This window comes from Vulpes vulpes, chromosome 14, assembly GCF_048418805.1.
Source record: "Vulpes vulpes isolate BD-2025 chromosome 14, VulVul3, whole genome shotgun sequence".
Classification (NCBI taxonomy): domain Eukaryota; kingdom Metazoa; phylum Chordata; class Mammalia; order Carnivora; family Canidae; genus Vulpes; species Vulpes vulpes.
Genome location: NC_132793.1, coordinates 101,944,205 through 101,971,948, shown reverse-complemented (window position 1 = coordinate 101,971,948; position 27,744 = coordinate 101,944,205). Strand labels below are relative to the sequence as shown.

The 27,744-nt window shown below is 51.0% G+C and overlaps 2 protein-coding genes across 5 annotated transcripts; both read left to right on the top strand.

Annotated features, from left to right (window-relative positions):
- The first annotated feature begins 1,652 nt into the window (after positions 1 to 1,652).
- Positions 1,653 to 5,077, top strand: NMB (neuromedin B). Of its 2 annotated transcripts, none has more exons than XM_026000603.2 (3): positions 1,653 to 1,929; positions 2,542 to 2,714; positions 4,829 to 5,077. In XM_026000603.2, exons 1-3 carry the CDS (start codon positions 1,767 to 1,769, stop codon positions 4,961 to 4,963), a joined length of 471 nt encoding a protein of 156 aa, XP_025856388.1. In that variant the 5' UTR covers positions 1,653 to 1,766; the 3' UTR covers positions 4,964 to 5,077. The 2 variants fall into 2 exon arrangements, with proteins under 2 accessions (XP_025856388.1, XP_025856397.1); XM_026000612.2 differs by having other exon boundaries at positions 1,660 to 1,929; positions 4,824 to 5,077.
- A 677-nt stretch (positions 5,078 to 5,754) lies between these two features.
- On the top strand, positions 5,755 to 18,685 carry WDR73 (WD repeat domain 73). Of its 3 annotated transcripts, XM_026000638.2 has the most exons (8): positions 5,755 to 5,977; positions 6,506 to 6,573; positions 6,903 to 6,991; positions 8,379 to 8,467; positions 9,078 to 9,142; positions 15,470 to 15,634; positions 15,918 to 16,292; positions 17,206 to 18,685. In XM_026000638.2, the coding sequence occupies exons 1-8, from the start codon at positions 5,937 to 5,939 to the stop codon at positions 17,439 to 17,441; spliced, it is 1,128 nt and encodes a 375-aa protein (XP_025856423.1). In that variant the 5' UTR covers positions 5,755 to 5,936; the 3' UTR covers positions 17,442 to 18,685. The 3 variants fall into 3 exon arrangements, with proteins under 3 accessions (XP_025856423.1, XP_025856405.1, XP_072593448.1); XM_026000620.2 differs by having other exon boundaries at positions 5,937 to 6,573; XM_072737347.1 differs by lacking the exon at positions 15,918 to 16,292 and having other exon boundaries at positions 5,937 to 6,573.
- Positions 18,686 to 27,744: the final 9,059 nt, after the last annotated feature.

Below are 27,744 nucleotides of genomic sequence, written 5' to 3'. Positions count from 1 at the left end.
TTTCTCCCCTGAGAAATCTAAACCAACTTGATGTTAACTCTTGAGATGGTTGGTAAATTGGGAGTGGGTATGTTTTAGGGAAATAGCATCTGCCCTGCATGATTTTGGGGGCCTGACAGAGTAGTACAAACAGACCCGAAGTCTGATTCTAGTGTCAGTCTGAGCAAGCGGCTCGACCTCTGAGCCTGTTCCCGGTTATAAAATGAGGGTTAAACCTACCAAATAAGGTTTCTTCAAGCATTTAAGTGAAGCAACACTCAATACCAGCTCCTGTGTGTTGCCATTAATTTCTACATCTGTGAGCCAGAAGACAGGGAGACAGGGAGGGGGTCACAAAGGGAACGATTATTATGGGAAGGTGATAAGAGCTATATTTGTACACCATGGCTGAGCAGTGAGAATGCAGAGGTGTAAATGCCAGGGTGGGGGATGAGAAGCTAGGAGACTGGGGGAAAAGCCAGGGCCAGAAATGGAGTGTCCCTCTCCTATGTGTCATGCTCCTAGGAACTCAACATGATAACCAGCCTCTCCTAATTCACTTTCCCTTTTAGAGTGGTGATCCTCAGAGTTAGCAGGCCTTGCTGAGCTAGATACATGAAAGGGTAATAATACCAAGTACCATTAGTGAGCCAGACTGGGAAGTAGGTTCAGTCACAGCTACACCATGCAGTGTTTCAGGGAAGAGCCCAGAATCCCAGGGTTGGTCTGCACCCCACTCCTTCATCATTCATTCCTTTGGCACTGTTTCCCCAGCGAGATGGTAAACTCCCTTGAATTATCTTGTTTCCTCTCCTGTGCCTACCATGGTGCTCCTGAAGGTTGGTGTTTAGTGAACATTTAAGCAAAACATTTAGGCAAAAATAAATGTATTATTCTGGAGCACAGCGTTTTACTCATTATGTGATGGCAGTGACCCAATAGTTCTTTCCAAAACAAGTCTGGACTTGGGAGGAGGAGAATGCTGGGTGTGAGAGGGCAGTCCTATAGGACTGCTCCTTCCTGCCACAAAATAATTGTGCTAAATGTAAAATTATTACAAATAGGGTAACAGTTATTACTATTTTACAGTTGAAGCTGAGGTTCAGGGGAATCGCACAATTCGCATATGAACTCCTGGTCTGGTCCCCAGAAAGCTGCCTCCTGCCCAAGTGGTATACAGCGTTCATTCCTGGGGTTGGGGGTACTCACTATCTCACCATCCATCATTCTGCACTGTCAGCTGGAGCACCTGCTGTGGTTTCTACACCACCTGGGGAGTGCTGGCGGTGAGAGGGCAGAGAGCAGAGTGAACATGGGTCACATTCCCTAAGAGGGAGGGGCTGGCAGGCATTTTTATGGCTCTCCTGGTGCTTGGCACTTTGCGGGGCACTGTAGCGCGAGGGTCCTCACCCCTACTCTTATAGAGGTTCCAAAGCGAAGTAACCACTCGCGGGCTGGAAGCCAGTGGGAGCAGCGAGGCGGCCACCGAGGGAACGGGCTTTGCCCGGGGTCAGGGTCCTCCGCCCGAGGGTAGTGGGCGTGGGCGCCAACGCCCAGTAGTGGAAGTAGTGCCAAGGCGGGCGCGAGAGCGCAAGCGCGCGGCGCGGGGGGTCCTGCGGGGCGGGGCGTTGTAGGGGCAGGGCTGGGGCTGCTGCGAGCGCCGGGGGCGGGCTCCTCCGGACAGGCTCCGCCCCACCCCCGGGGCGCGGGTTTAAAAGGAGGAAAGGAGGGCGCCGCGGCTTCGGCTGCGAAGTGCACAGGGGCGGAGGAGCGGCGGGGCTGCAGCCATGACCCTGCGGGCGGGGGGCGCTCGGCTGCTCAGCGGGCTGCTGCTCTTCGCTCTGCTCGCCGCGGCTGCCGGGGCCGCGCCGCTCAGCTGGGGTCCCCCAGAGCATCGCAGCCGGGCCATCAAGATCCGAGTGCACCCGCGGGGCAACCTCTGGGCCACCGGTAAGTCTTCGGGACCCGGGCAAGCGCCCCTCACCCTGCTCTGATCCCATTTTCTTTCTCATGCCGTTTCTCGGCCGCGGACACTCGTGTCTGCGCTGGTGAGGACCCTGGAACTTGTCTAATAGATGGAAAACTTGACACCCAGACACATCACTCAGCCAGTTAAAGCAGAGCTGGGTCTGGATCCTAGATCTGCCTGCCAGCCAGTGCCCTTTGCCTTAGGCAAGTCTACTGAGTCTTCCAACCTCTGGTGTGTCTTCTCTTTGCACCTCGCCTTCCAGACAATTCTTCACTCTCCACTTTCCTCCTTGCCCTTGCCTTGTCCCTCTTGTAAGCAGGCAGCACAACTGGCAGAGCTTCCCACTGGCCCTTTGCCATCTAACCTCCTTCCAGCTGTACCATCCTCTCCATCATCTCTTCCTGTTCAGGAGAAGCGGCGGTACAGGCTTTGCCACCACCCAGGGGTGTTTGTGTCTCCTTGAGGAGGAGGAGGAAAATTGATCGGGGATCTTCCCAGCATGAGAACTGAAAGTTGGGAGAGGTGGGGAACTTTCCCACTGGGATAGAATCCTTGCTCCCCAACTTCCTTGTGCGTTGGCACCACCTTTCTAGGTCACTTCATGGGCAAGAAGAGTCTGGAAACCCCCAGCCCATTCCTCTTGGGGACAGCTTCCCACGTCTCCCTGAGGGACCAGAGACTGCAGCTGAGTCATGATCTGCCCAGGATCCTCCATCTAAAGAAAGTTCTGGGCATGAGCCTCAGCCGGCCAGCACCTCAGCCCCAGGTGAGCCAAGCTCCGACCTCAGACTCAGGAGAGGCCCAGCCAGGGCTGCTCCTGGTTCCAGCATTGGGCATAGCGTGTGACAGTCCCCCAGGGTGTGATGGGCCTCAGAAAGCCAGGGATTCCAGGCTCTCTGTGTGATCCAGAGTCAAAGGGAAAAGACTTCAAAGAAAAGAAGCTGACCTTCCCAGCAAATCTCACAGAGCAAGAAGTAGGGAGGAAGTTCCCCCTCACCCAGACCCCAGTCTAAAGTCACAGCCTAGGATTAATTAGCCAGCCTCTTGCAACAGGACCTTCTCCACACCCTCCCCGACTTGCCCCACCCCAGCTTCCACCTTTGCTGTACCTTGTTTGTACTTGTGGCTACAGCTGGGATCCTGAGGCCCAGAAAGGAGAAGAGTCAGCATCGGAGACAGAGTCAGACCTTGTTCACCTTGACCAGCACTCTTCTCAGTCACTCATCTGCCTCAGTGACCCTCACTGCAGGGTTTCTCAACCTCAGGACTCTTGACATTCAGGGCTGGAGACTTCTTTCTTGTGGGGGCTGCCCTGTGCATTGGTGGAAGTTTTATTTTTTATTTTTAAAGACTTTATTCATGAAAGAGAGACAGAGAGAGGCAGAGACACAGGCAGAGGGAGAAGCAGGCTCCTTGCGGGAAGCCTGATGCAGGACTCTATCCCTGGACCCCAGGATCATGCCCTGAGCCAAAGATAGACACCGAACCACTGAGCCACCCAGGTGACCTGGAGGTATAGTGTTATCCCTTGTCTCTACCCACTAGAGCATCCTCCCCACCACCACCCCATTTGTGACAATCACAAAAAAACCCAAAACAACACCAAAAAAAAGGCCTCCAGACTTCGCCAGAGCTCTTCTCGTGAGAGGGAAGGGGAGGGAGCCCAAATTACCCCTGGTTGAAACCACTGACCTATGACATTCAAGACCTGAAAGCTAGAGCTAAGCCAGCTTTAGTGTCTAGCCTGGTGGAAGGGCAGTTCCTCCATTCCCTGCTCCTGATGCTGTCCCCATCCCACACCACCTTCCCTCGTACTTTGTTACTGTGCCCAGAAGGCAGGGTAGTGTGGTAGAATGTGGGTTCTGGTGACAGCATGCTAGGCTCATAACCTAGCTGTTTAGTAGTTGTGCGACTTTAAAGGCCTATCTTCCTCATGTATAAAATGGGGATGATAGCACCCATCTTGTATTATTTTTTTTTAATTTTTATTTATTTATGATAGTCACAGAGAGAGAGAGAGAGAGGCAGAGACATAGGCAGAGGGAGAAGCAGGCTCCATGCACCGGGAGCCCGATGTGGGACTCGATCCCGGGTCTCCAGGATCGCGCCCTGGGCCAAAGGCAAGCGCCAAACTACTGCGCCACCCAGGGATCCCACCCATCTTGTATTAAATGAGACCATTTGTGTCATGTCTTCAGCATGATGCCTGGCACGTAGAAACCACTTAGTAAATAGGAGCTGTTGCCAGTCTGGGAGCTCCCTGGGAGCACCTGTCACAGACTCACCCTCATATCCCCCACTGTGCCCAGCATATAGTGCATGTATTTTCAAAGAAGGGAGGGGCATTTCCTAGAGACGGTCCAACGCCAGCCCCAGTCAACCTCCCGGGCCCTCCCTGTGCACAAAACCACCAGCACCTGGGGACCTCAGATATAGGGACCAGGAGCTTTGGCTAGCTGAGAGGTGGTGTTACCCTGGAGCTGTTGGTCATGCGGACCAACTAGCAAACCTCAGAGGAAGCAGTACATACCTAGCCCTGGGGGGTGGGGCTTCACAAGTGAGATCTGGGGCAAAGCTGGGGGTGAAGGAGTGAAAACGCTGACACTGGACTAGATCCAGGCACATATGTGGACTTTACTTCCACGATTTCCTTGACTGTCATGACCACTCTGAAGTTGGGGCTGTCAGTCTGAGAAAATCGGTGCCCTGACCCTTCCCAGGCTCTTCTTCAGAGAGAAAAGTGCTGGGGTAGCCTGCCTAAGCTAAGAGCCTGCTCCTGCCTACCTCCGTGGATGCCTAGCATTCAGGAACAACGGGACACCCCTATCATTTGCCACCTCTGCCCAGGTCAATTCTTCCATCTGTTCCCCTTCAGGACAGGAGGCTGCTGGTGCAAATGCTGCAGAAGGGAGGCTGGTAATGAGGAAGAGATGCCCACGTGACTTAGACTGTGCCCATCCAGGGAAGGTGCTGAATGGGACTCTGGCGGTGGCCCCATCTGGAAGTAAAACCTGAGCTCAAATGTCTGTTACTATGTTACTCTGATTTCGGTTGTGTCGCCAGGAATATTGTCGATGCAGACAATTTCTTGCTTCCCTGTTGAAGTTGTGAATAAAACCCTTGCTCTTATGTAGAATGTCTGGTTCTCTCCTTCCTGCCACGTTTGAGGGCATGGGAGGGGAGGGGCACTGAAGGACAGGATGTCCAGTGAGATGGGGCTGGCTCCAGAAAGCCAAGACAACTTCATGACACCAGCCTACCCAGGACTCCTGTTCAGTTACTCATTCAGCAAGCAGGTACTCAGCACCTGTGGTATGCACCAGGTCCTGTGCCAGGCGCTGCGCTCTTACTCTCACCTCTGCCACGTACTGCGTACTGGCCTGTATGAGGAAGCTGCCTCCACTACATGATGGGGTTTTGCTCACCCCATTCCGTTTCATCCCCACGCCACGCTTTGAGGGGAGTTCCCCAAGCCTACAAGGGAGTGAGCCGAGCTAAGTAAGATTCAGACCTCACTGCTTTCTTCTCTGGCCCTGGGTAGATTTGCCATATTTAGCAAATAAAAATACAGGACACAGTTAAATTCTCATTTCATAGAACAATTTTTTCATGTGAGATATCCTAAGTATTGCCTGGACATATTTGTACGAAAAAATTCATTAGTTTATCTAGAATTCGAATTTAACCCAGCATCAGTGGCCTTGACCCACTGATCTGCAAATATTCGGTCGCGAAACGGGCGCGTATTCGGTTCCTGATGAGGCCCCGCCCAGAACTGAAAGCCAGGGAACCCCTGGTTTTACGTCACTGCCCCGCCCGGAGGTTTTGCCAGGAGAGTCCCAGACCCGGCCCGGCGGGGGCACTGCGCGCTCATGGTGGCGCACAGGCTTGCGCGCCCCCAGCCCGAGTGGGCCGCTCCCACTCCTCGCGAGAGGACCGAGCCTAGCGTTCTCGGCGGCGGAAGTGAGGTACCGGAAGCGGCGTTGCCATGGAGGCCGCGGAGGACTGGCTGGTGGAATCCTTGCGCTGGTAAATCCTATGGACCTGCGGCTTGGGCCTGGGGCTGGCCGCGCGGCCAGATGGGCGCGGGGTGGAGCGCTCACGGGGTCCCCGTGTGGGCTGGGCCAGCTTGGCCATGGGGCGGGGCCGACACCGAGGACTCCGCCTGGAGGTGGGCTCGGGCTTCTGGGAAGCGGCACCGCCCGGTGTGCGGTGCTAGTAAGAGCGGCGCTCCTCAAGGATAATAATCACCCTAATGACCCTTTTTCGCCAGCTTGAGTGAAACCCTGAGCAGATCGTTCCAGTGGTTCCTCACATCAACCTTGGGAAGTCCGGGTCCTCCAGGAGTTCCATTTTACCGATGAGGACCGAGGTCCCGGGATACAGGGACCAGCGTGGTCCCAGTCACACAGGGGCTAACAGGTGCAACAAGACCGGCTCCCCGGTCGGCCTTGCTCCGGAGCCTGGGCCCCCACCCACCGAACCATGCTGCCATTCCAGAGTTTTAACAGCTCTAGAGTGCTGTGCACCGTGTGACATTGTGTCTTTATCATGCAGGTACCAAGATTTCCATGCATTCGACCTTTCGGGAGCCACTCGGGTCCTTGAGTGGATTGGTGACAAAGGTGATCTGCCCTGCCTGGCCCTGAAGGAGATGGAATCTCACTCCTCAGGCTGGACCTCTTATTGCTAGCTCAGCCAGGAGAGACCCAGCCCACACTTCCGGGAGTCTGAGGCCTCCTCCTTGGACTTGGAGCAATCCCCCTGCCCCCATCAATGCTTACATTCCTCTTAGTAAGATCTAGATCCCTTCCATTCCTCCATACAAAGATGCATACCAATGGAAGAGAAATTTATCGTTTCTTTGGAGGATCTGGTGAAATTTCTAGAACCAGCCATGGTCCAGGATCTTTCTAGCAGTTTGTCACAGCTACTTCTGCCCCTTTTTTTCCAGGAGTCTTTGTTGCTGAGTATGAAAGCCTGAAAAAAAATGAGATTCTTCATCTGATATTACCTCTGAGACTTTCTGTAAAAGAAAACCAGGTAACTTGAAATATAGTCACTGAGTGTATGTCTTTTATTCCTTTATTAAACCTTTAGAGAGTTCCTCTTGCCTACTATGTATTGTCCTGTATACTAGAAGGGGGGACTAGCACTGCTCCTGCCCTGCTTGTCTTACCAGGGAGGCAGAGATGCACAGAGATAAATGCTACAGAATGTCTGAGATTTACAGAGGGCTCCTAGAGAAAGAAGTCAATTTTACTTTATCAAAAAATACATTTAGGGAGTCATTAGGGTTTAGAGGATGGCTGAAGCCCTTAGAATGGTAAAGATCACCTAGAATGACAGTGTCATGTATAAGGAATAAAAGCAAATGTCTAAAGATGAAATCTAGGGACTACATTGAAGAAATGGTTAGAGGAAAGTGAACCCACAACAAATACTAAGAAGGAATCGTCTTTGAAGTAGAAATATCAGAAAAGATCAGTGTTTCAGAAGCCGAGAGAAGAGCATATGTGAAGAAGAAAAGAGCTGGTAGCTGCGTGCTGTTGCTGTAAAATCACCCAGACTCATCTGAGGACAGCCTGGCCTTTGTTCTGGGGGAAATTTCCCGCCCAGTGCTCTTGATCTCTGGCTTGCGCCAGGCTTGAGCCAAGAGCTCACTCACCCAGACTGAGCCTTGAGGAGAGACCTTAATTTACCACCTACCTCACCCCTGGCTTTTTCTCTTTTTTCTTATGGCAACCTTCTTTCCCTCTGCTTCCAGTTCCTCATGTGGCAAGAGTGGAGTCCAGTGGCTAAGAGCATATACTTTGTACAGACTGGCGTTCAGATTCACAGCATAATCCCTGTGTGACCTTAGAAAAGTCACTGAAGTTGCCTGTGCTTTCGTTTTGTTACTTTTGAATAAGGGTAATTACAGTACCTACGTGACAGGGTAATTCAGTGTGGTAAAGTAGATATAGTACTAAACATAGTGCCTGATGCAGTGAGCACTGGATAATTGGTGGTTGTTACTTTTTTTTTTTTTTTTTTTAGAAGAACCTACCTGACTTCTAGTGGGAGGTGGGGGAGGAATGGGGATGGGTTAGTTGACTGATACATTCCAGCTACCTTGTATGAAACTGTGAAGCTTCTGTAACTCTAACAAGAGTATATAACACTCCTGCTCTAATGAAAGGGCCCAGGTACAGGTTAGGAGAAGGGTTTTGGATGTGTAGGAAAGAAGGGAAGCTGTCTGTGTAGGCAGCTGAGACCAGTTTTTCCAAGTAGCAGCACCCTCAGGCATGCAGGGAGAGCAGTGCAGCTGGTGGGCTTCCATGGCTTCCTTCCAGGTTGAGATCTGGCATCTTACCTAAAGCTCATCTGGAATGTTCCTTTGGAAAGCAGGCTCTCTGATTAGCCCCCTCCTCTCTGCTTTGTATTTTAGGGCTTATTCCCAGAAAGAGATTTCAAGGTATGCCATGGAGGATTTTCAGACACGTCTGTCTTTGATCTGAAGCATGTGCCAGACACCAGGTATGGTCAACTCTGTGACCCAGACCTTTCATTCAGGATGGAGTGTCTGGAAATGTCAGGGGTATCCTGCCTCTTTATCACCACCTCTACCCCTGCCCTCCTCAGCACACAGGCATACACACACACACCCAGATTTAGAATATTAAAAAAACCATGGTTCAGTAGCTCGATGGTCCCTCAGACCACAGACCTTTGGACTAATGTAACCCACAGATCGTTGGAGTTGTTCCAAGGAACATAGAGTAAAAGGATGCCCTGAGTGTCTCAACTGGTGGTAGGTAGTTGGGACTAACAATCCCAGTTTGCAGAGGCTGAGAGTCTCCGGGTTAGGGTTGTGTGTTCAGTGCTCCATGCTGGTGTCCTCTCTAGGATACATCATGCCATGTGGAAGCTCTGGGTCTGTCCCTCAAGTGGAGTGAGCCTGCTCCTCATCTGTTAAATGAGGGTGACTGGTCTTGAGGATCTCTTCTGCAGTAAGCTTCCCGGACATGGGGAATGTAGGGATCCCAAGCTGAGTGGGCTGGGAAGGGAAAAGACTGGAGGGGCGGGGGGACCTGTATGTGGGTGAGCTCCTCACTCTCTGGACTGATATTTCCTATCTGTTAAATAGGTTGCTGGTAACCACTGGTCTTCCGGGTTCTTACCTGCATGTGTGGCAGATCACAGAGGACAGTGGTGAGTGAATTTGACTTGGTAGGGCTGGGTTGTAGGAAAGCCTGATACCCATATACCCCTGCCCCCTAATTTAAGCCAGTTAAGAAGTAGTCTCAGAGCCAGGTGGGAATTAAAATGCAGTATCTACATTAACGTGGGCAAAGATGAATTAGCAACCACAGCATTGCATACAACTCCCGAATGGAGCTTCCTGTAGCTTGCTTCAGGAATTCAGTTAACCTGCCCAGTTGTAGGCAGAGCACCCCCAGACAGGGGTAGAGGCAAGGGCAGAGCTAGGGTCACTCAGGTGAGCTCACCTCTGGGAGGAGGAGGTGGCAGCGGTGGCAAGGAGGTCACCTCTCTTTGTTAGCCATGCTAGTCTCAGGGATGAGAAACAATGAGGGAACATGTCTCCCTCTCCATGAAGTCAGTCCCTAACAGAGGATCAGAAAAGGAGCAGGAAACGTAAATCCTGTTCCTAGAAGGGAAGAAGTTGGCTCATGCGGAATAGTATTTCCCTCCTGCAGTGGGTTTGTGGGTTCCCCTGTGAGGCAGACACCAAGAGTGGGCAGCCCTGATGCAGCCCCGTCCATCCCTCCTGTTAGAACCTTGTTGGCCAGAATGGAAGTGTGCCTCCGAAGTACAGGCAGCCACTATTGGAACTGCCCTTCTGCCCCTGGGCCCCGCACCACCTCATGGATACTTCCCAGAAACTGGCTGGCAGCTGGTGGCTTCTCCTCCAGCTTCATTGGCACAGAAAGGCAGTTCTTGTGCTCATTTGCTTTTCAAGATCACTGACTTAAAGGGCTTTCCTTTGTTTTTTCTTTGTCAGCTGTCTAATACTCTACAGTCTAGTTTGCCTCATTTACTTGGTCATTACAATTGTTTGTTTTTTATAATGTTACTGAACTTCACACATTTTAAATGTACAATCCAGTGACTTCTAGTACATTTAACAAGTTGTGTGACGAGCACTGTAAGTCAAGTTTTAGAACATTGTCATAACCCCAATAAGACCTGTCTTGCCATTTATTGTTAATCATCACGCCCACACCTTGCCCTAGCCAACCACTACTATCTGTCTCTGTGATAGATTTACCTTTTCCGAACATTTCATATCAATGGAATCATACAATATGTGGTCTCTTGTATGTGGGTTCTTTCGCTTAGCACAATGCTTTGAGGTCTGCTACATCGTACCATGATACGGCATCTAGTACCCCAGGCGCATGGTTAGGACAAAAGGCAGTGGTAGAGTGTGCCTCAGTAGTTCCTTGTTGTGGATGAAAGGTATTCATTCCACTGCATTCGGCTGTCCCTTCACCAGTTGATGGATCTGATTTTTTGCTATTATCATTTACAAGTCTCAGTGTGAACATATGTTTTCATTTCTTTGGATAGACTTAGGAGTGAAATTCGTAGGTCATATGGTAAATTGATGTTGATTTTTTTTTTTTTTTTAAGGAAACTTCCAAACTGTTTTCCAGAATGGCTTAATTATTTACATTCCCACCAACAATGTATGAGGGTTTCTATTTTCCCGTGTCCTCATCAACATTTGTTAAAGCATCCTAATGAGCATGAAATTGTTTCTCATTCTGCCTTTCACTTACATCTTTTTAATGACTAAGAATATTGAGCATCTTTTCATGTGCTTATTAGCCATTCCTGTATCTTCTTTGGTGAAATGCCTCTGCAGATCTTCGTGAGAGAGTTTTGTTGTTTCCTCCCCACCTCCAGCAGGCTGAGACAGCAAGCATGCCATCCGGGGCCCTTTGATGTTTTGGTTTCACTGTACTTTTAATAGATATTTGTTCAGATTAATCAATAATCTGTATAAGGTAATAGTAATATTAAGAAACATATTACACTCCAGGCACTATACTGAGTACTTTCCATGCCTGATCTCATTAAATTCTCAGGAATCTGAGAACAGGCTGTCCCAGAGATGCTAAGTTGTTGAAAGACACAAAGACAGTAGCATGACCTAGACTTGGGTCTGGTCTGACTTCAGGGTATGCACAGAACCACATCTGGTGGTAACTATATTTAGATAATAATAATTGATCTCACTACAGGTGTAGGGGCTCCAAAAAAAATGTGGTAGGGTATTTACTGAGCAGCAGCATTATCTGTACCTCCATTTTGCTTAGAGCTGGTTCCTGGAAGCAGATCTGTCAGAGAATATTTATGGGCTCCCCAGGTGGCTCAGTTAGTAGACTGTGTGGCTCTTGATCTTGGGGTTGTGAATTCAAGCCCCATGTTGGGTGTGGAGCCTACTTTAAAAAAAGAAAGAAATGTTTTTGATAATTATTATTACTGTGATTTGTAGCAGCAGCTAACATCATTCAGTCACAAATACTGTATATTTCTGATGTGTCAGGCTATGGGCAAGATTCTGGGAATTATAGTAGCCAGCAAAAACATGGATACTCCTTTTTTCTCGGTGCTTATTTATATTTGATCACATATTTTGCCCATTTTTTGATTGACTTTTTTGTCTTTATCCAGTTGTAAGGGTCCTCTGTACCTTCTAGATTTGTTCTATATGTGTTTTTGTTTTAATTTTACTTTATTTAAATTCAATTAATTAACATATATTATTAGTTTCAGAGATAGAGTTCAGTTCAGTGATTCATCAGTTGCATATAACACCCAGCGCTCATTACACTGTGTACCTTTTTTTTTTTTTTTTTTTTTTAAGATTTTATTTATGGGATGCCTAGGTGGCTCAGGGGTTGAGCGTCTGCCTTTGGCTCAGGGTGTGATCCCGGGGTCCTGAGATCTAGTCCCACATGGAGCCTGCTTTTCCCCCTGCCTGTGTCTCTGCCTCTCTCTCTCATGAATAATAAATAAAATCCTAGAAAGAAGAAAGGGAGGGAGGGAGGGAGGGAGGAAGGAAGGAAGGAGGAAGAATTTTATTTATTCATTTGAGAGACAAGAGAGAGCACAAGTATGGGGAAAGGCAGAGAGAGAGGGAGAAGCAAACTCCCCGCTGAGCAGGGAGTTGGGGGCTCCATCTCAGGACCCTAGAATCATGACCCAAGCTGAAAGCAGATGCTTGATTACCTGACTGAGCCACTCAGGTGCCCCAGTAGTGTCTTTTAAAGCATAAAAAAGTCCTACATAAAAAAAAATAAAAAAAAAAAAAAAGTCCTACATTTTGGTGAAGTCCAGTTCTTCAGTGTTTTAAGGACTGTACTTTTGGTGTCATATTTAAGAAATCTTTGTCTACCCCACAGTTTTTCCCTATGCTTTATTTTTTCCCTAAATTTTTATTGTTTTAGTGCCAGCACTTAAGCCTACGATCTCTTTAGAGTTACCTTTGTGTACAGTATGAAATAAGGGTCTAAGTTCACCTTTTTGCATGTAAGCATTCAGTTGTCTCAGCACTATTTGTCAAAAAGCCTAACCTCTCTCCAGTGATTGGCCTTGTGCCTTTGTTGAAAGATGGTTGCTTAACCATAAATATAAGGATTTATTTATGGACTCTGAATTCTGCTCCACTGATCTTTGTGTCTGTCCTTATACCAGTAACTTGTAATTGTTTTTTATCTTTGCCTAAAAATAGGCCGTGTGGGACAGCAGTCGTTTAAAAACAAGAGGGAAAGGAGTCTTGCTAACCATTTGGAGGCACCTGGAGCTGCCTTTTGTCCTGATGGGGCCTGGGCTACCAGGTGCCATACAGAACCTATAGCCCCAGCCCCAGGGAAGCTGATGGCCCAAAGGGACTTGTTTTGACACTCCCATGGGAAGAAGAAATCAGAGTTCTCCTAGATACTAGTGCAGAATATTCCAGAGCCTGGGGAAGGTTGCAGCTGTTTTCCTAGAAATCGAAAAGCATAGTGTTATCTAAGGTGAATTTTCCAAGGTCCAGGTTTTGACCACAGCCTTGATGTCTCAAAAACCTGATTTTGTTAGCACATCCTAAATGAATTGTTTCTAGAGACAGATGTACTCACCAGACTCCCAAGACTGCTGCAGAAACCAGATTGCAGTTTCCTTAGTTCATAAATGAAAGAAGAGGTATCCCTGAAGGTGGAATATTCCAGATCCTGATTCTTTCCCTGTAGAAGACCTTACTTAATCAAAGATTGATAAACAAAACTATAGGGCAACCCCGGTGGCTCAGCAGTGTAGTGCTGCCTTCCGTCCAGGGTGTGATCCTGGAGACTAGGGATCGAGTCCCATGTCAGCCTCCCTACATGGAGGCTGCTTCTCCCTCTGCCTGTGTTTCTGCCTTCTCTCTCTCTCTCTGTGTCTCATGAATTTAAAAAAAAAAAAAAAATCTTTAACAAAACTATAACAAGAGGAATCAGCTCAAAGGTTTCCAAATTGTGGAAGTGGTGTTTGGCACAAAGTATCCAACTTGTGAAAGCATTGCTGCCTGGGCCCTCATGCCATCCAGGGCCCTAGAGTGGTGTCTCAGGCCTCTTCTCTCATCACTGGGGCCATGGAAACCTTTGAGTTGGATGAATACATATCTAATGGCTTCAGCTGAATGTCACCTGCTTTATCCACTTTGAAGTTCAGTGTTCAGTCTAGTGTGGCTCCCTCTTTCCTGGACAGGCCCCCAGTATTTTCTTTGCCTCTGTGGCTGAACAGCCCCTCTCAGGAACACCACCATCCTCTAGATGTGTTCATAAATTTGCTCACTACTGCAGGTGTGGGTGCCATTCTGACCCCTTAAGCAGTGTGCCTGCCTCTGCTCTGACCTGTTCTGTGTCAGGTGAATCCTCAGACACGACCTTCCATTCTGGCCACATTCATGGAGGTGCCTCATCGTGTCTTTTGTTATCCTACTCGTTCCTCTTTTCTCTTTGGGGCTGGTTTTTTGTGGCTTCTCTGGAGGAGGGCATTTTCCACTGACCAGAGAGGGAAGGTGGAGGAAACCTGCATTTCTTTCCTATTTTAATTACAGAGTACCTCTCCAGTCTGACAAATAGGTCTTTGAAGGCTTTCTCCTGGCCGCCTTCTTTCTCCCTCTCTCTTCTGTCTCAGAGGACAGATCACATCTGAGGCCCCATTACCGTGGTTCAGGGCACTAGGTCCTAGCTGTTCCAGGTTCCTCAGAGTGTGCACAAAGGGAAGTGGCCCAGGAGATGCAGGGAAGCTGTGCCTCATCGGCACTCCTGGAGACAAAGCCTGGTCCTGAGGCTGAACTGTCCTGCCTGCGCCAAACCTCTAGTTCAGCAGTTCTAGATCAGGGGCACTGAAGGTCCATGGGCCTTAGGAGCAGCACCCAAGGGCCGTTTGCATTCCCGCCCAGCCATGGCCCCCATGCCTTCTTTGGATGGGAACGATCTCAAGGGGACTAGCTGCCTTATGCTTGCTTGGCAGGCCATGCTAGTATTCCTTCTCGTCCATTCCTTCCTCATTCTGACTTCTGCCTACACTTTGAAATTTAAAAAATAGATGTCCGTTTTCCTCAGAGAACATGGAGACCAAGTAATGAGCTTCTCTTGGAGTGAGAAAATGTAAAATGGAAATAATGTGTCTCCTACAAAGTAGTTTGTACAGCAGACTCCTTGCTCTGAGCTATGTTCAGAGAAGCCTCCAGTGTAGATGCAGAGGCGAGGACCAAGCAGGCTAAGACACACACTGAAACGATCCACCTTGAGGCCTGCATGTCTTTCCTCCATTTGGTGCAACAACGACATGGACCCTCCTGCCCATTCACGTTTGGAGACATTGGCATGGTGACCTTTACCTGCTAGGCATCTGCAGGTTGCTTGAACATGTTTTTGAAGAAATACTCTTTGTTCATGAACTCTGCCTGTGACTTTCACTTGAGGTGTGACATCCTCAGGGTGCTCTTTGTTTTTTTTCTATCTTCATTTGTTCTTTGTGAAACTATAAAAAAGCCAAAGTGCTTTGGGGGTTTTGAGATGGCTGCTATGATTCATTATCTCCCGTTTGCAAAACTGTTTATAAGACAAATGATAAAGGAATTAAACTGCTTCTGACAGTTTCAGACATTAATGTAATCCAGAGCATTTATGTCTCGCATCCTCTCTTGTCAACTGTCAGGCACCTTTATTCCTTGACCTTCTGAATGTATAAGAGAAGACTGCTGGCTGGCCTTCACCTTTTACTGTTTTTTTTTTTTTCTTTAAAGATCTTATTTATTTATTCATAAGAGACACAGAGAATGAGAGGCAGAGACACAGGCAGAGGGAGAAGCAGGCTCTGTGCAGGGAGCCCGACATGGGACTCGATCCTGGGTCTCCATGATCACACCCTAGGCTAAAGGCGGTGCTAAACCACTGAGCCACCTGGGCTGCCCACTTGTTCTGTTTCAAACCTTCATCAGTATCCTGGGTTTTAGCCTCTTATGCTTTCCTCCAGATGTCATTCAGGCTGTCAGCACCATTGCTGTGCAGGAGAAGGAGGACAGTCTGTGGCCTAGGGTGGCCATCTTCTCTTCGACAACACCCGGAGTCCTCCATGGGGTGAGGCTCAGCAGTCTTAGGGTCGTGGATTTAGAATCCCAGAAGACCACATACACCTCAGGTATGTTCATCCATTGTGGCTTCTCCTGCTAACTCCCATCTGCCAGTGCTCTGCCGTGTTAAGAACTGAGTTCAGCTGCATGGGCCCAGTGCTAGGGAAACTAGATGGATGCGAGGCAGGTTCTGGGGCTAGAGGAGGCAGTCCCAGGGACCAGTACCAACCTGGCTGGGTAGAGCATGCCAAAGTGCCTGGGGCTGGAGGGAGACTTCCAGAGGAAGAAACAGGCAACTGGCCAGACTCCTGCGACTCCAGCAGCTTTTGTCTGTCACCATCTGTCTTCCAGGGGTCAGTGACAGTGAGGAGCTGAGTAGCCTGCAGGTCCTGGACACAAACACCTTTGCCTTCTGCTGTGCCTCAGGCCGGCTGGGGCTCGTCGACATCCGCCAGAAGTGGGCGCCGTCAGAGAGTGTCAGCAATGGCCGTGGCAGCCCTGGCGCTGCTGGAGGGAGATGGTGTGCTGAAGTTGGGGGCAAGGTCCGGAGCCCTGGGCCCAGTGTTGCCATCCTTGGCTCAAACGGGCAGCTCTGTCTTCTTGACCCCCGGGATCTCTGCCATCCTGTGAGCTCGGTCCAGTGCCTGGTGTCTGCACCTAGCCCTGACCCAGAGCTGCTGCGAGTGACATGGGCTCCAGGCCTGGACAACTGCTTGGCCATTTCAGGTACTGCTGAGCGGTATTTTGTGTCTGTTACCTGGAGGACTGTGTGGTGTTCAGGAAGGAACCTGCAGCCCCATAATAAATCTGACCCCAGAAGTGACAGTTGCTCACAGAGAAGCTCCAGATCAGCTTTCCAGGTTCTTCCATGACAGGCCCTTTCCCATTCTGGCTGCTAAACTTTCACATTAGTAGCAGGCTATTCCTCCCTGAGCAGGAATTTGGTGCTAAGGTTGGTGAAGAGTCTACAGAGAGTGAGGGGCTAGGACGGTCAGGGGGCTGTGCCAGGAAGAGGTGAGAGGATCACAGAAGTGTTTCTCAGTCTACTTGCTTTCCAAATTATAGCAGGCTGCTGGGTCAGCAAGCCCCTGGGTCTGGCCTGGCAGTTTCTAGCTGAGTAACGGTATCTATCTAATCAGGAGGGTAGCTGAAAGTCAATGGGAAGGACCCAGGTCCAGGATTGGCCTTGGGCCTTGCACATAATAGATGAACGACAGAAATACACCATCACATTCCCTGTGAAGTCATCAACTTCTGACACTGAGGACAGAGGTTACATGGCGTTCTGCTGGCCTTTGGCTTTTTTTTTTTTTTTTTTTTTTTTTTTTTTTTTAGTAATCTCCATCCAATGTAGGGCTCAAATTTGTGACCCTATGATCAAGAGTCAGATGCTCTACTGACTGAACCAGCCAGGCACCCCTGGCCCTAAGCATTTTGTTATTATTTGATTTTTCATCCTATAGCCTGTTTTGATACCACAGAGCAAACTATAAAAATTATTTCCAGGGCACCTGGCTGGCTCAGTCAAAATGTGGACTCTGGCCCATGTTGGGCAATAGAGGTAACTTAAAAAATGAACAAACAATAAAAACTACTTTACAGATTCAGCAGCAATCCTCTCTTTTCTTGTGTTTCTTAGGTTTTGATGGGACGGTCCAGGTCTATGATACCACATCTTGGGATGGAATGGGGAGCCAAGTAGAACCTCTCTTCACTCACAGAGGTCACATTTTCCTGGAAGGCAATCAGACAGACACGACTCCACTGGTCACTACCCACACCTGGCACCCCCACAAGCCAAGGACTTTGTTATCAGCAGCAAGCGATGCCTCTCTGCATGTGTGGGACTGGGTGGACATGCATGCGTCCAGCTGACTCCAGCGTCTTTCTGCCCAGGCCTCTAAGAAGAGGAGGAACTGCTGTATAGCCAATGTGCTGATTTAGGACTCCAGTGACTATAGGTCCCTGTTACCAGCCCGGTGGCCTTGGGCAAGTTAGCCAGCTTCTCCTGCCCCCAGTTTCTTCATTTGTAAAATGATAATAGTAGTAGCTTCCTCTCAGGGATGTTGGGAAAGTTAGAAGTGATGTATTAAAAAATAGGATGCGTGACACTATAAATATTTAGTAGCTACCACTCAATCCAAGAGTACAATGTAGAGCGATGTTTTATCCCTGTCTGTTTACAATATCATAGAATCAAAAAAAGGCAACAAATGTAAACATGTTTTGTGAGCTTTTTTACATAACTCAAACTATCTAAGGGCTAACAAACATGAAAAAAAAGTCAACCCCAGTAGCAATGAAGGAAATAGCAATTAAAACAAGATTATGCCTTTTTTACCTACCAACTTGCCAAATTGTAAAGCATTATTGCTTTGGACACCTGATAAAGGTGACAACCCAGTTCAGGAGGCACAAAGCAACAGCACATGGTTCCTGCTCCCAGCTGTACATGGGACCAGTGTTCAGTGGAACCATAATTCATATATCCAGTCTCCTGTTATGTGATGGTTAAAGTTTTCTGATCTTTGGCTGTTACAAATAGTATGAATAATGTTTGTACCCAGGAACAAAAGCCTGTAGGATAAATTTATACAATTAAAATTGCTAAGGTAGAGGATATGTGCATTTTTAGGTCCTTATTATAAGTACTGCCAACGTGCCCTCCATGGAGACTGTGCCATTTATAATGGCAGCAGTGATGGGTCTGTCCCTCTTTACTCACCAGCGAAGTCTCCCTACTGGCTTTTGACCTTTGCCAGTCTGATAGGTGAAAAATCATTCCTTGTAGTTTTAGTCTTCTTATATGTGTGAAATTGAGACTCCAGGGGAGCAGGCCCAAGGGATGCTCCTGGCCCATAGCAAATATTAAAGTGTACCTGCATCCCTGTTACATACCATCTCTCACTATCACACTTGTTAAGGAATTTTCAGCAGGTTTGCTTTTGAAATTATTTGATTACTAGTCAGTTTGGGCTCTGAGTTTTTAAAAATAGCTCTATTGAGATATAATTCACACACCATGCAGTTCACCCACCGAAAGTGTACGATTTGGTGGTTTGGGTATATTGTTAACTATTTAAAGATTGTGGTAAAATATATGTAAAAATTTGCCAGTCCTTTTCATTTTAAAGTATACAATTAATAGAATTAAGCACATTCACAATGTTGTACAACCGTCACCACTTCTAAAACTTTCTTGTCACCCCAAACAAGTTCATGGCCATCATGTGTCCTGGTTTTCTGTCGGTGAGCATACTTGTATTCTCAGGTCAGCTGCCCTAACAGCACCACAGACACTCACTGCTCACAGTTCTGGAGGCTGGGAGTCCAAGAGCCGGGTGCCAGCACGTTTCCTCCTGAGGCCTCTGGCCCTGGCTGGTGGGAGCCCCCATCTCTGTTGCTCACCGGGCCTCCCTGTGTCCTTGCAAAAAGAGCTCTGGCCTCTGGCCTCTTATAAGGACACCAGTCCTTTCAGATTGGGGCCCCACCCTCACGACCTCACTTAACCTCATTTACCTCTTAAAGACTGTATCTCCAAATACTGTCACCTTGGGAGTTAGTGAGTTGAAACCTAAGAATCTGGGGAGGCGGGGGGGCAGTACACAATTCAATTCATAGCACTTAGGAAGTATCTTGAAGTGAGAAAAACCTAAGACATTTTCAAATGAAATTATTTTATTTAACAGTGAAGTTGAGAGAGTGTTACATATTGGAGAAATTTAAACTTAAATTTAAAATATTAAATTTAACTTAGAAATTTAAACTTAAACTTAAAATATTCAGTTTCAAGATGTGATCATTTTTACCATCTTCTGAAATCATCTTTCTGTCATGCCCACCACCACACACACACACACACACACACACACACACACACACACACCACCACCACCACCACCACCACCACCACTTGGGAGAGCTGGTCCTGTAGACCTGGCTCTGTTGGTGACATCACTCTGACAGTTTGAAATTGGCCATGATGGACATACTTACCCCACAGAAATTGGCAAACACTGCAGCACACCACTGGCTAAGCTATATTATTTCACCAAATGAAAGGAGAAACGAGTCATTTAGAAAATGGAATTGATGCACCAATTCAAAATCTGCCTTGCTAGAAAATAGCGTAAAAATGCACATCAGTCAGGGTCCAGCCTGAAAAACTGAACCGACACCTAGTAATTCAGTTGCAGGAGTTTAGAGTCTGAAAGAGAATGCAAGGGAAGGTGGGGCCCTGAGGGAGGAGCAGCAGCAGGAAGTACAGAGAGGGATCCAGGGGTGGGGTAGGGGAGTGACTGGAGCTGAACCCTGGGCTTCCCAGGGGCAAGGGAACACAGTAATCGTGCTGGCCTGGCCTGGGGCTGGGACCTCGGGGCAGGAGCTAGGACTGCAGAGGAGACAGCCGGAGACTGCAGGAGTCCAAGAGAAGCTCCCTGGCTCCTCTCCCGCCCTCCAGTGTCCTGTGTGTGCCAGGACCAGTGTGTGTGTGGGGGGGGGGGGGGGGGGGGCTTGCCAGCAGGGGCCCTGAGAGGCAGGTGCAGTGAGCAGGAGGCAGCACCTGCAGTACACAGCAGAAAGGTGGAACCCAAATCCACTACATCTAAGTCCCTATGAATTAAGCAAGAAAAAGAAAGAGAACAAAGGTTATAAGAGAACAGTGTGTAACAATTATATGTTAATTTGAAAATCTCAAGACAGTTTTCTTAAAAACAATGTAAACTATTTTTTAGTAGAAAATCTGAATTATCCAATACTCAAGAAAGTAGCACCAAAGGGACGTTGGGGGTGGGGTAATTTTGTGTGTACATTTTTTCAAACTTTTGAGGCAAATTCCCATGCCAGAGACATTTTCTTTCTTTTTTAAAAAGATTTGAGAGAGAGAGAGCAGGGGGAGAGGGAGCAGCCGACTCCCCACTGAGCACAGAGCCCTATGGCCATGACCCTGAGATCAGGACCCGAACTTAACCAACTAATCCACCCAGGTGCTCCAACTAAAGACATTTTCATTTTAAAAATCTGGGAAGGGGCACCTGGGTGGCTCAGCAGTTGAGCATCTGCCTTCAGCTCATGTCCTGATCTCAGGGTCTCTGGATGGAGTCCTGTTGGACCCTGGCTCACGGGTGCCAACGTGTCCCGGTGGACGCCCCAGAGACTCAGACCCCAGACTGGCAGATGCAATTAGCAAGAGGGTATATTGAACGTTTGCACAAACGGGCTCTCCGCTTCGTCCCACATTGGGCTCCCCGCAGGGAGCCTGCTTCTCCCTCTGCCTATGTCTCTGCCTCTCTCTATGCGTCTCTCATGAATAAATAAAATCTTAAAAAATATATATCTGGGGAACTACCCAATTCCTATAATCATAATACCAAAATGTGGCCCAGAAACTGTGGGTGCTCCTAGACACACAGACACACTCACTCAAGCTGTTATTAATACAAGACAGTGGCCCTCAACACTGTGTACCCCAACATGCCTTCTGTAAACACCCCTTTAGTATCCTGAAGTAAAATTTTATAGGGAAAATTGCTTACTTACAATTTTAAAACCAGTATAAATACAAAATAATGTGTTTCAATACATAAATGTTCATACTTCTGCATAGCAATGTAATCAGATGCTTGGCTGGCTCAGTCGGAGCATGCACCTCTTGATCTTGGGGTCGTGAATTCCAGCCCCATGTTGGGGGAGAGTTTACTGAAATAAACTAAAAACAAAACAAAACTCCTTGAAAAGTTCTGAACAAAAGAAAGTACTTTTTTCCTTAGTTTTATATCATAGTAGAGTTTCTGGGAAATTCAGGTAAATTAAAACTGTGCGAAACTGTCCTTATATAGATATAAAAAAGTTCCCTTCCATTAGTGGTTCTCAAACTTTCACATGTGTCAGAATCACCTAGAGGACTGGTTGAAACAGATTGCTGGGGGCAGCCTGGGTTGCTCAGCAGTTAGCACCACCTTCAGCCCAGGGCCTGATCCTGGAGACCCGGGTTTGAGTCCCACATCAGGCTCCCTGCACAGAGCCTGCTTCTCCCTCTGCCTGTGTGTGTGTGTGTGTGTGTGTGTGTGTGTGTCTCATAAATAAATTAAATCTTTAAAAAAAAAAAAATGCCTGCCCTTTCACTACCTCCAAATCTCACCCCAAAACAACTCCTGTGGCTCGCTCTACCTGGAAACAGACAGGGAAATGAATTCTGGGGAATGTGGTCTTGTGCCCAAGATTACATATCCTAGAAACACCTAGGAGCCAACACCAATGCAAACATACGAGGGTTTATTTACAAGCTTGAGCTTGGGTCCAAGTATAACCGACACAGCGGAGCAGGGACTTGGTCCCCGAGGTGGGTTCCAGCTTAGTTTTATGGGCTGGTCTAGGGGACCTCCAGAGTCCAGTCGGGATCCAGTCAGAGTCCAGTGGGAGTCTAGTCGGAGTCCAGTCGAGGTCCAGTGGGAGTCCCGTAAGGGTCTAGTAAGGGTCCAGTCGGGGTCCAGTCGGGGTCCCGTCGGAGTCCAGTCTGGGTCCAGTCAGAGTCCAGTAAGGGTCCAGTCGCGGTCCAGTAAGGGTCCAGTCGGAGTCCAGTCGGGGTCCAGTCGGGGTCCAATGGGAGTCCAGTCGGGGTCCAGTAAGGGTCCAGTCGGGTCCAGTCGGGGTCCAGTCGGAGTCCAGTAAGGGTCCAGTAAGGGTCCAGTCGAGTCCAGTCGGAGTCCAGTAAGGGTCCAGTAGGGTCCTGTCGGAGTCCAGTAAGGGTCCAGTAAGGGTCGAGTCGGGGTCCAGTGTGGGTCCAGATGGGGTCCAGTCGGAGTCCAGTAAGGGTCCATTTGGGGCCAATCGGGGTCCAGTCGGGGTCCAGAGTCCAGTGGGAGTCCAATTGGGGTCCAGTCGGAGTCCAGTCGGGGTCCAGTCGGGGTCCAGTCGGGGTCCAGTGGGAGTCCCATAAAGGTCCAGTCGGAGTCCAGTCGGGGTCCCGTCAGAGTCCAGTAGGGGTCAAGTCAGAGTCCAGTGGGAGTCCAGTCGGGGTCCAGTAAAGGTCCAGTTGGGGTCCAGTCAGAGTCCAGTGGGGTCCAGTGGGAGTCCAATAAGGGTCCAGTAAGGGTCCAGTCGGGGTCCAGTCGGGGTCCCGTCAGAGTCCAGACGGGGTCCAGTCAGAGTCCAGTGGGAGTCCAGTAAGGGTCAAGTCGGGGTCCAGTAAGCGTCCAGTCGGGGTCCAGTCGGAGTCAAGTCGGGGTCCAGTGGGAGTCCAGTCGGGGTCCAGTAAGGGTGGAGTCGGGGTCCAGTCGGAGTCCAGTCAGAGTCCATTAAGGGTCCAGTCGGGGTCCAGTGGGGGTCCAAACGGAGTCCAGTAAGGGTCCAGTCGGGGTCCAGTCGGAGTCCAGTAAGGGTCCAGTAAGGGTCCAGTACGGTCCAGTAAGGGTCCAGTAAGGGTCCAGTACGGTCCAGTAGGAGTCCAGTAAGGGTCCAGTAAGGGTCCAGTCGGGGTCCAGTGGGGGTCCAGTCAGAGTCGAGTAAGGGTCCAGTCGGGGTCCAGTCGGAATCCAGTAAGGGTCCAGTCGGGGTCCAGTTGGGGTCCAGTCAGAGTCCAGGGAGAGTCCAGTCAGGGTCCAGTCGGGGTCCAGTGGGAGTCCTGTAAGGGTCCAGTCGGGGTCCAGTCGGAGTCCAGTCGGGGTCCAGTCGGGATCCAGTGGGAGTCCAGTCGGGGTCCAGTCGGAGTCCAGTCAGGGTCCAGTAAGGGTCCAATCGGGGTCCAGTTGGGATCCAGTCGGAGTCCAGTAAGGGTCAGGTAAGGGTCCAGTCGGAGTCCACTCATGGTCCAGTAGGGTCCAGTCTGAGTCCAGTAAGGGTACAGTAAGGGTCCAGTCGGGGTCCAGTGGGAGTCCAGTCGGGGTCCAGTAAGGGTCCAGTCGGGGTCCAGTCAGAGTCCAATGGGAGTCCAGTCGGGGTCCAGTAAGGGTCTGGATGGGGTCCAGTCGGGGTCCAGTCGGGGTCCAGAGTCCAGTGGTAGTCCACTCGGGGTCCAATCGGAGTCCAGTCAGTCCAGTCGGGGTCCAGTGGGAGTCCAATAAGGGTCCAGTAAGGGTCCAGTCGGGGTCCAGTCGGAGTCCAGTAGGGTCCAGTCGGGGTCCAGAATCCAGTGGGAGTCCAGTCGGGGTCCAGTCGGAGTCCAGTAAGGGTCCACTAAGGGTCCAGTCGGGGTCCAGTTGGGGTCCAGTCAGAGTCCAGTGGGAGTCCAGTCGGGGTCCAGTCGGGGTCCAGTGGGAGTCCCGTAAGGGTCCCATCGGGGTCCAGTAAGGGTCCAGTCCGGGTCCAGTCGGGTCCAGAGTCCAGTGTGAGTCCAGTTGGGGTCCAGTATGAGTCCAGGCGGTGTCCAGAAAGGGTCCAGTCGGGGTCCAGTCGGGGTCCAGAGTCCAGTGGGAGTCCAGTTGGGATCCGGTCGGAGTCAAGTCAGGGTTCAGTCAGGGTCCAGTCTGGATCCAGTGGGCATCCAGTCGGAGTCCAGTAAGGGTCCAGGAAGGGTCCAGTCGTGATCCAGTAAGGGTCCAGTCAGAGTCCAGTGGGAGTTAAGTCAGGGTCCAGTCGGGGTACAGTGGGAGTCCCGTAAGGGTCCAGTCGGGGTCCAGTAAGGGTCCAGTCAGGGTCCAGTCGGGGTCCAGTCGGGGTCCAGAGTCCAGTGGTCGTCCAGTCGGGGTCCAGTCGGAGTCCAGTCAGGGTCCAGTCGGGGTCCAGTGGGAGTCCTGTCGGGGTCCAGTAAGGGTCCAGTCGCGGTCCAAATGGGGTCCCGTCGGATTCCAGTCGGGGTCCAGTCAGAGCCCAGTGGGAGTCCAGTCGGGGTCCAGTAAGTGTCCAGTTGGGGTCCAGTGAGAGTCCAGTGGGAGTCCAGTCGGGGTCCAGTCGGGGTCCAGTCGGAGTCCAGTCGGAGGCCAGTCGGGGCCAGTCGGGGTCCCATGGGAGTCCAGTCGGGGTCCAGTAAGGGTCTAGACGGGGTCCAGTCGGAGTCCAGTCAGGGTCCAGTAAGGGCCCAGTCGGGGTCCAGTCGGAGTCCATTAAGGGTCCAGTAAGGGTCCAGTCGGAGTCCAGTAAGGTTCCAGTAAGGTTCCAGTAGTGTCCAGTCGGAGTCCAGTAAGGGTCCAGTAAGGGTTCAGTCGGGGTCCAGTAAGGGTCCAGTCGGGGTCCAGTCGGAGTCCAGTAAGGGTCCAGTCGGGGGCCAGTCGGAGGCCAGAATCCAGTGGGAGTCCAGTCGGGGTCCAGTCAGAGTCCGGTCGGGGTCCAGTCGGAGTTCAGTAAGGGTCCAGTAAGGGTCCAGTCAGGGTCCAGTTGGGTTCCAGTCAGAGTCCAGTGGGAGTCCAGTTGGGGTCCAGTCGGGGTCCAGTGGGAGTCCCTAAGGGTCCCGTCGGGGTCCAGTAAGGTTCCAAGTCGGGGTCCAGTCGGAGTCCATAGTCCAGTGGGAGTCCAGTCAGGGTCCAGTTCGAGTCCAGTCGGTATCCAGAAAGGGTCCAGTCGGGGTCCAGTCAGGGTCCAGAGTCCAGTGGGAGTCCAGTTGGGGTCCAGTCGGAGTCATGTCGGGGTCCAGTCGGGGTCCAGTCTGGGTCCAGTGGGCGTCCAGTCGGAGTCCAGTAAGGGTCCAGTAGGCATCCAGTCGTGGTCCAGTAAGGGTCCAGTCAGAGTCCAGTGGGAGTCAAGTCGGGGTCCAGTCGGGGTCCAGTGGGAGTCCCGCAAGGGTCCAGTATGTGTCCACTCGGGGTCCAGTCGGGGTCCAGTCGGGGTCCAGAGTCCAGTGGGAGTCCAGTCGGGGTCCAGTCGGAGTCCAGTCGGGGTCCAGTCCCGGTCCAGTCGGGGTCCAGTCGGGGTCCAGTGGGAGTCCCGTAAGGTTCCAGTCGGGGTCCAGTAAGGGTCCACTCGGGGTCCAGTCGGGGTCCAGTCGGGGTCCAGTCGGGGTCCAGAGTCCAGTGGGAGTCCAGTCGGGGTCCAGTCAGGTCCAGTCAGGGTCCAGTCAGAGTCCGGTAGGGGTCCAGTCAGGGTCCAGTCAGGGTCCTGTCAGAGTCCAGTGGGAGTCCAGTTGGGGTCCAGTCGGGTCCAGTGGGAGTCCCGTAAGGGTCCAGTCGGGGTCCAGTCGGAGTCCTGTAAGGGACCAGTAAGGGTCCAGTCGGCGTCCAGTCGGGGTCCCGTCGGAGTCCAGTAAGGGTCCAGTAAGTGTCCAGTCAGGTCCAGTCGGGGTCCAGTAAGGGTCCAGTCGGGGTCCAGTAAGGGTCCATTCAGAGTCCAGTCAGGGTCCAGAGTCCAGTGGGAGTCCAGTCGGGGTCCAGTCGGGGTCCAGTAAGGGTCCAGTCGGAGTCCAGTCGGGGTTCAGTCGGGGTCCAATAAGGGTCCATTCGGAGTCCAGTCAGGGTCCAGTCAGGGTCCAGAGTCCAGTGGGAGTCCAGTCGGGGTCCATTCGGAGTCTAGTCGGAGTCTCGTCGGGGTCCAGCTGGGGTCCAGTAAGGGTCCAGTCGGGGTCCCGTCGGAGTCCATTCGGAGTCCTGTCAGGGTCCAGTCAGGGTCCACTTAGGGTCCAGTCGGGGTCCAGTAAGGGTCCATTCGGAGTCCAGTCAGGGTCCAGTCAGAATCCAGAGTCCAGTGGGAGTCCAGTCGGGGTCCATTCGGGGTCCAGTCGGAGTCCAGTCGGGGTCCAGTCGGGGTCCAGTCGGGGTCCAGTCAGGGTCCAGTAAGGGTCCATTCGGAGTCCAGTCGGGGTCCAGTCAGGGTCCAGTCAGGGCCGACCAGGGAGCGGGCGCCCCCCAGCGGTTGCTGTGTGCGAAGCAGCACACTGGCCGCCGGGGTGGGAGGCGGGGGGGATCCACAAGCCTGGCCCTGCTGGTGGGGCGTCGAAGGACCGCTGAGAGGGAAGGGGTCGTGAGAGCGGAGCCAGAGACCAGCTGTGATCAGGAAGGGGGTACGTGAGTTGCACCCTTCCCTCCAGCTAAGGAGACGGTGGGCTGTTCCAGGCAGAAGGAACAGCATGGGAGAGGACGAAGTGAGAAGAGGCACAGCCCAGCCTGGGGAGCGAAGCAAGCTGGAAACACGACTGAGAACGGGCTGTGGCCGGTCGCGTCCCGACGACGGCTCCAGGGAGAGCAGGTAAGGGAGGTGGCTGTTGCGCTTACCTGGGCGAGGGCAGGTACGCCTCCTCCAGGCGGGAGGAGCAAGGACATCTGACTGGCGCCCACATCTGTGGCCTCTGGATCTGCTCTCAGTTATCGCTTTGGCTACATTCTGTGTAGGAAGTATCACCAGTCAGTGAAGTGGTTTGGATTTTCTCTGCCTGGTGCTCCCCCCTTGGGCGTGGGCAGAACCGGTGCCAGGAAGTAGGGCAGGCGCAATGGACAAATCTATGATTCCGCTTACAGGAGGGACCTGAACCAGGCCAGTTCACTGAGAAAGTAGAAGAGTGGTTGCCAGGGGCTGGGGTGAGGGGCCATGGGGAGTTCACATCAGTTTGGGACAATGAAAAAGCTTTGGTGTTGAATGGTGGGGTAACTGCACAGAAATGCAAACATACTGGGGCACCTAGGTGATTGATCCTTTGGCTCAAGGCGTGATCCCGGGGTCCTGGGATCAAGTCCCACATCCAGTTCCTCACTGGAAGCCTGCTTCTCCCTCTGCCTATGTCTCTGCCTCTCTCTCTCTGTGTGTGTGTCTCTCATGAATAGATGAATAAATCTTAAAAAAAAATTTTTTTTAAACAAGGGCTGCTCTGTGTTCTCTGGCCAGGGCCTCACAACACTAGGGACAGGCCCCGGGGCTGCAGCAAGGGTTATGGGTCTGGATGATGGCAATGTGTTTGGGGTATCAGATTTCGGAACCAGGAGTGACAGTTCAACTACCTCTCTGTTTTGCAGATGAGAACACGGAGCACAGAGAGGTGCTGTGGCCTGGATGCAGAGGCACCCACGACCCAGGGCAAAGGGGACCAGCTGTCCAGAGCAGCTGCGAGAGGTAGGCTTCTACTGCACATTAGCATCTCACAGGCCTGAGAAAGACACTGTCCTTGCCTACTGGGCTGTGGCAGGGACTCTCAGGAGTCGTTCTGAGCACACACAATCATTCCCTTGTGTGCAGACTTCACAGCCCAGCCCCCACAGCCGCCGTGGCTCCCAAGAGTGCACAGCTCGGGGCTGAGAATAGGGTGATCAAGGTCCCCCACCCC

Coding starts and splice junctions, on each gene's coding strand:
- NMB (XM_026000603.2), top strand. CDS start 1,767: ATGACCCTGCGGGCGGGGGGCGCTCGGCTGCTCAGCGGGCTGCTGCTC. Junction 1,930..2,541: donor GGGCAACCTCTGGGCCACCG/GTAAGTCTTCGG, acceptor CCACCTTTCTAG/GTCACTTCATGGGCAAGAAG. Junction 2,715..4,828: donor GGCCAGCACCTCAGCCCCAG/GTGAGCCAAGCT, acceptor CCTTCAGGACAG/GAGGCTGCTGGTGCAAATGC.
- WDR73 (XM_026000620.2), top strand. CDS start 6,309: ATGAGGACCGAGGTCCCGGGATACAGGGACCAGCGTGGTCCCAGTCAC. Junction 6,992..8,378: donor TTTCTGTAAAAGAAAACCAG/GTAACTTGAAAT, acceptor TTTGTATTTTAG/GGCTTATTCCCAGAAAGAGA. Junction 15,635..15,917: donor GAAGACCACATACACCTCAG/GTATGTTCATCC, acceptor TCTGTCTTCCAG/GGGTCAGTGACAGTGAGGAG.